A 6,000-nucleotide genomic window follows, 5' to 3' on the forward strand; every position below is an offset into this window, starting at 1 on the left:
TAGCTCACCTTATTCATGAGCCCGTAAGATTGCTGGAATATGTTTTCTTTGCGAAAGATGGCAAAGAAATGAGATTACCAGCTTCTATAGATGTTAACGAAAGGGGAGGTCATAAGGCCAGATAAACAAACTGTGAAAGTTTCCAAGATGGTCACTGTGCAAAGATATTGGGTAGGGCGCCCAACTTTTTCTTGCATGATGCAAGGCACATACAGTAAGTAAAGAAAAGTGAAAAGAAAAAAAAAACTGCAGGAATTTGAAAAAAGATTATTGGAAATACCAACTATTAGGACCAGGGAACTGATGAAAGCAACTAGTGCAATTCCTCTGGTACCATAGTTTCTAATTGTGTCTACTATAAAAAAGTTATTTTATACATTATTTTTTATTTTACTATGGATGTACAATATAGGTCTAATCTGTAAGTAGATAAATAACTTTGATATTGTTTAAAATTAATAATTATTAAACAAATCCACATTTGTTTGTTGCCCTCCTTCCCCACCTTCTGCCACCAAGCTAAAAAAAATCAAAATAATAAAAAAAAAGTTGAAAAAAAATGATGTATACATTTAATAATATTTTTCTTCCCTTGTTTTTTATCATCATTAATACAATCACCACTCTTGAAGCAAGAGCAGTCCTAGTGTTCTATCACTATCATTACAGATACCGCTCCTAATTAAACAATGAAGACACATGCCTATACTTTTTGTACAATAGGAAAGTATACTCACTGAGCTGCAATTCCTGCTGGCTGTATGTCTTGAACATAAATGCCAAGCTCTCCTTTCTCCTCATCTTTAAGGCCAATCACGCTAAATCCCAGAGAAGTATTCTCTGGTTTGTATAAGTTAATAGTTTCCATCTCTCTTCCTTTGGCTGCTCGCTCAAGAGACCGCTGGAACTCAATGTTGTAGCTATGTGTTGATATAGCACTACCAGGCCCAGAAAAAGGTGCACGTAGACTGAGAGTTGAGGCAGCAGAAACATCATGCCCTGCATATCCTTCAGCAAGAAGCAACTCCCCAGTAGGTGAAAAGTCAAAACTATCCTCAGTCAGAGGCTGTGTTTTTGACAGCTGGTTTAGGTCTAGCATGGATTCCTAAAAATTAAAATAATATTTACAACTGTTAAAATAAAGGAAGAAAACTGACAATATGGAAACAAATTTAACATGATACTACTCACATAAATTTTTTAATTTTTACCCAAGGTTTTCCAACTAGAAAGGGTAGACAATTTATTACCCTAAATTGTATTTTAACACATTGGATCCTGGCTTACCACATAGCAGATACCACATTTAAATTCTAGGTGACAAAACTAGTGTTCCCAAAATGGTAACCCACCCCATTATAAAAGACTAAATTAAAATACTAACAGCTTTCATATGATGTACACTGGTGTGAATACGTTAAAAATATTCAAGTTATAAAACATTGAGAACAAACAATATCTGCTCTAAATTATCAATTATGATTATTGATACCTCCAGGGTAAGCAAACGCTTGAAGAGAGGACTGTCAAGCATGCAGATAATGGAAGCAATGTCATCATCACGGCTATGGTCTCCTATCTCCCATAGACGAGACTGCAGTCGCTCAAGATATTCAGCTGCAGTTTCAGCATCTGAAAGATATGAAAAAGAAAATGCTGCTTACCTGATTAATTATCTGATGTTTACACAGATGTACATGTGTGGCATAATATACTTGTAGTTTATGACAAAATTATATACACTAATGAAAATGATTCAGCACTTGTAAGTTTTGCTACCATTAAGATGATCAATAATGATAATTTATAGGCACATACTCTCTCTTTGATGGGGGAAAAGCATTTACAAAACAAAAAGCAAACAAACTTAAACACTTTTGTCCATCTACTCAGCCCATGTATTTGAACATGCAAACATTTTTTTAAAAAGTATTAGAGAAATAATGTGCTTTCACTGATTAGCAGTAGACATTAATTTTCAAACTTTGTTATGATTTTGCATGTGTGTGGTTTGCAAAAATAAAGAGAACAGAAAAGATCTTAACAATTACAAGCAAAAAGGTAATATATATATACTAATGTGTGGTCTTTATGAGCATAATAAAGGGCTGTTGACATTCAGTATTACAATAACTATTTCTCAAATATACTTTACCTACCTTTAATGACACTAAAACAAAAACCAAAACACCACCACTTACCTGTCACCAGTGACATAGTGAATATTTAGCTTCTGTTTTACAGCATCACACAAAAAGTAATCTAAAAGTGAAAAAGAAACAAATATTTTCTGCCATGATTACTGTTATATGCTGCATCAGAAAGTAGAAACAAAATAGTTCAAATGGTTACAAAAAGCTAATCCAATAAAAATGAAAGCTAATTATTCATTTTCCAGCTACACTGTCTAATGCAAATAATGATGGGTAAACTTTGTACGACCGTTATTATACGGGTATGAATCAAATTTCTAACATAAAAAAAAAAAAAAACAGGAAAAAAAATACATCGTCTTGAATGATTTATTTTACTTTGTAAGGAGAGTATACTGATTTCATTCCTTTCTGGATTAATCGGTTTATCCTATTACCACTTTACATGAATAAGTATTTGGGGCCTTTTCCATTGTTACACAGCAAAGACTGCGACTGACGATGCTGACTGTATTTATTATTATTTTTACTAACCAGGACAATTGTATAGTAATGGGCCATCTTTAACGGCGCATTTGAGGATATAACTTAAACAAATGAATATGGTTAGCATCAGCTTAAATTAAAGCATCTTGTAAAATGTTTAAAATAGCAAAGATGACACCGACAAAGGGCGGGGCCGGCATACATTGTCTTTCGAATGATTGCATATCAAATATGTCGTCATGATCTTTTGTTTGCAGAATTTGCCACTCATACCAGTAAGCTCATCATACTACATACTAATAGTTTCCTCACTGTCGGAAAAATAAACACTAAAAAGGGTAATGTTACAATAAATGCATTATTTATATTTTTGAAATGTATTTATTATTGTCTTGGGATATTTTTTTCCTTCGTTGACCCGAGCAGTTAACTACACACAGCGCACAAGAATGTAAAGAGATACTTTTTAATTCTAAAAGTTATTAAGACTGACAATATAAATTGTTAGGAATTAATAATTAAGAAAGTAAATAAAGGCAAAGTCGATTAATTTGACCAACTTACAAAACTTTTTAGACCGAAAATTTCGGAACTTCCCAAAAGTGTGCTGTTTATGCCGGAAGTTCACGCTCAATATCACGCGCATGTGCAGACATTGTTGTGGATGAAAAATTGCCGATACCGACGATTTTTCTGCTTCTAGGTCTCATCAGGATATTAATTTGTGCCAAATTGTGAACCTCGTATATATGTTTATATATATAGCGTGCTTTTCAGGTACTGAAAAATTAATGACAACTTGTAAAACACGGAGTTATATAGCTCCGTCGAGGTATGTATAGTATAGTTAGGCTCTTATAATTACTACGATACGCCGTTTGCAGAGTGACCGCTCATGAACGCATATGATACACAAAAGGGTAGTCTGAAGTAGATTATTAATCAGTTATCGTTTCAAATAATAATCTGACTTACTCGTGCTGCCGAATCACCCGTCCGTTTATCAAGTAAGTGTCCTACAACTTCAGTGCGTTGTGAACTTCACTCTTGCCCAAATTACATGGATAACCTCACGGATGTTGGAAATCGATTTTTTTTTTCATTTCTCACAGCTGGGCATTAGATCTCTCTTTTTTTCCTTGTCCAATTAAAATGTTATATTTGCTTATTATTATTGCTATATTCATTTAAAAAAATGCTAATTCGCTAACTATATTAAGCATTGATCATCTTACGTTTGCGAGTTTCGAGTTAGATTTGAGAACATATTTTTTAACATACAATTACACGAATGCACATCGTCATGGTGATACTCTGTTTGACTAATCGATTGGTCTGGTGTAGTGCTCTCACCCATAACTGTGACTACATTAAATAAAAATAATACTGCACCTTTCCCCAGCACCAGCCGGGCTCAAAGTGCTTTTACACGGAGACGGGCGCGTGTCCACACCTCAATAGGGTATATAGGCACTATAAATGCATGTATGCACTCATACAACATAGAAACACACATGCACAAAGGCACAAGCCCTGATGGAGGAGCGTGGGGCTAGCAACTCCACCCTGTTTAAAAAAAAATGCTACAGAAACTGCAAATACACGGTTTACACACCACAAGCACAAGAGCCTGGACATGAAGATCCCTCTTCGGAAGGGCCTATAAATGACGTGTGCTGGCGAAAGCCATCGGCAGCTGGTATGACATGATCCCAACTGGAAAGGGACACCCAAAACCGGGCCCGATGGCTGGGTGTAGTTGCGGGCCTATGCTCCACTGGGGGGCGACTGTCGGAACAAGAAGAAAAGAATGTGACGGTGATATGAGAAGTCGGAGAGAAATCAAGCGTGCAGAAGACAGCAGAGTGATCAGAAGGAAGAGATGTTAGTAGCAAGAACAAGGTTGTCAGCCTAACATATTGGGAAAGGAGGCTCGTTGCTCCATTCAACAAATGTATGTACCGCACCACCGGTGGAACTTCACATTTATTCATGCGACTTTACAAGGCCAAGACCTCATTTTTAACTGATGCACAAGAGTCACTAATATAATAAATGCAAAATTTGTAAAGCGCATACTCACACTCTTGAGGAGAATGCCCTTAGCGCTTAAGAACAAGAACGAAACATGGACAGCATATGAGGGACAGGAAACAAAGAACATATGAACTACAAAAGAATAAACAACAGTATTAACGAAGAATAAAATCAAATACAGAAAACGCAAAGAGGAACCAAGAACAATAGCTTGGAGTAACATGATATTGCAAAAAGAAGGATGTGAGAAAGGACTAGCATGGTTGGAAATGGTGTCAGGAGTAATGTTTAAGGAAGAGGTGCGTTTTCAATGCACGTTTAATAAAGGATTCAATAGTGGGTAGGTGGTGGACATGGAAAAGGAGATAGTTCCATTGTTTCGCTGCACGGTAGCTAAAATTCCTGTGGCCATGCATGTATCTCTATAACCGGGTTCATTAAAAACAGTTTTATCAACAGCAAACAACTCCACGTCCCACTCTCCACTGTTCAGTCTGCTTAGTTCCACTCCCCTCTGTTTAACGGGATTGTACCCGATTTTTCTGTCCAACAACATAAATGAAACAAATTCTACTTACTGGAACAGCCATTGATCTTCTTTCACAATCAATGCAGGGAAAATCTATGCGAGTAACTCATTTCTCCGTCCACTAAATACAACGCATGACATTCAAGAATTACCAGAATTTGTTATCACCACTTACCTTTTTCCATTAGTCTTTTTCTGTAGCATCATTAGTACCATACACATTACGTGGACTATTCTCAAATAACTATCGACCACTCACATAGAAACTCGAAAAGTACTTCAGAACGCTCAATAACAGCAAGAATAAATCGTCTTACAGTGTTTTCATCCAAAATAATAATAAATCTTCCAGAGGATACCACGCAAGCAATTCATTTTGCTTATTACCCAGCACACCTTCTGTCGACTCCACCTCGTTCCTGAACAGCAGACGACTTTGTATTATCTGCCCCAATCCCTTTAAAAAAAATTATTTGATTAATCAAAAGCACATTGGACAGAAAACATCATGTGACTTGTGTCATCACACTGCCGTAGCCCCGTGTGAGCTGAATGCGCCCTCTTCTCATGCACCCCTCATGTTAAATTTGCACTCAGTTTTTTTTTCTTTCTTCTTACCTAGAAGCCACTTTAATAAAATTCTATATTATCTACTCCCAAAATCTGCAAATAAATAACTTTGAATCACTTTTATGATGGGACTATTTTTAATCGTAGGTGAGACTCGCGACTAATTTATTGTTAAATTCTTTTCAAAAAAGATATTTCGTCAAGAAATTTGAACAAAAAAAGTTC

The 6,000-nt window shown here is 36.0% G+C and overlaps 1 protein-coding gene across 5 annotated transcripts in view; it reads right to left on the minus strand.

Annotated features, from left to right (window-relative positions):
• LOC112574485 (patj homolog) overlaps nucleotides 1-3,683 on the minus strand; it is a 105,434-nt gene extending 101,751 nt beyond the window's left edge. For 4 of the 5 annotated variants that reach the window (XM_025255597.1, XM_025255596.1, XM_025255593.1 and 1 more), the window contains exons 1-4: nucleotides 3,204-3,272; nucleotides 2,202-2,262; nucleotides 1,493-1,632; nucleotides 738-1,105 (exon numbers count right to left, since the gene is read on the minus strand). In XM_025255597.1, coding sequence (XP_025111382.1) covers nucleotides 738-1,105; nucleotides 1,493-1,632; nucleotides 2,202-2,217 — 524 coding nt within the window. In that variant the 5' untranslated portion in view covers nucleotides 2,218-2,262; nucleotides 3,204-3,272. Of the gene's footprint in view, nucleotides 1-737; nucleotides 1,106-1,492; nucleotides 1,633-2,201; nucleotides 2,263-3,203; nucleotides 3,273-3,614 lie in introns of those variants that run through there. The other variant, XM_025255592.1, reaches the window with a different exon arrangement.
• Nucleotides 3,684-6,000: the final 2,317 nt, after the last annotated feature.

This window comes from Pomacea canaliculata, linkage group LG10 (assembly GCF_003073045.1).
Source record: "Pomacea canaliculata isolate SZHN2017 linkage group LG10, ASM307304v1, whole genome shotgun sequence".
Classification (NCBI taxonomy): Eukaryota; Metazoa; Mollusca; class Gastropoda; order Architaenioglossa; family Ampullariidae; genus Pomacea; species Pomacea canaliculata.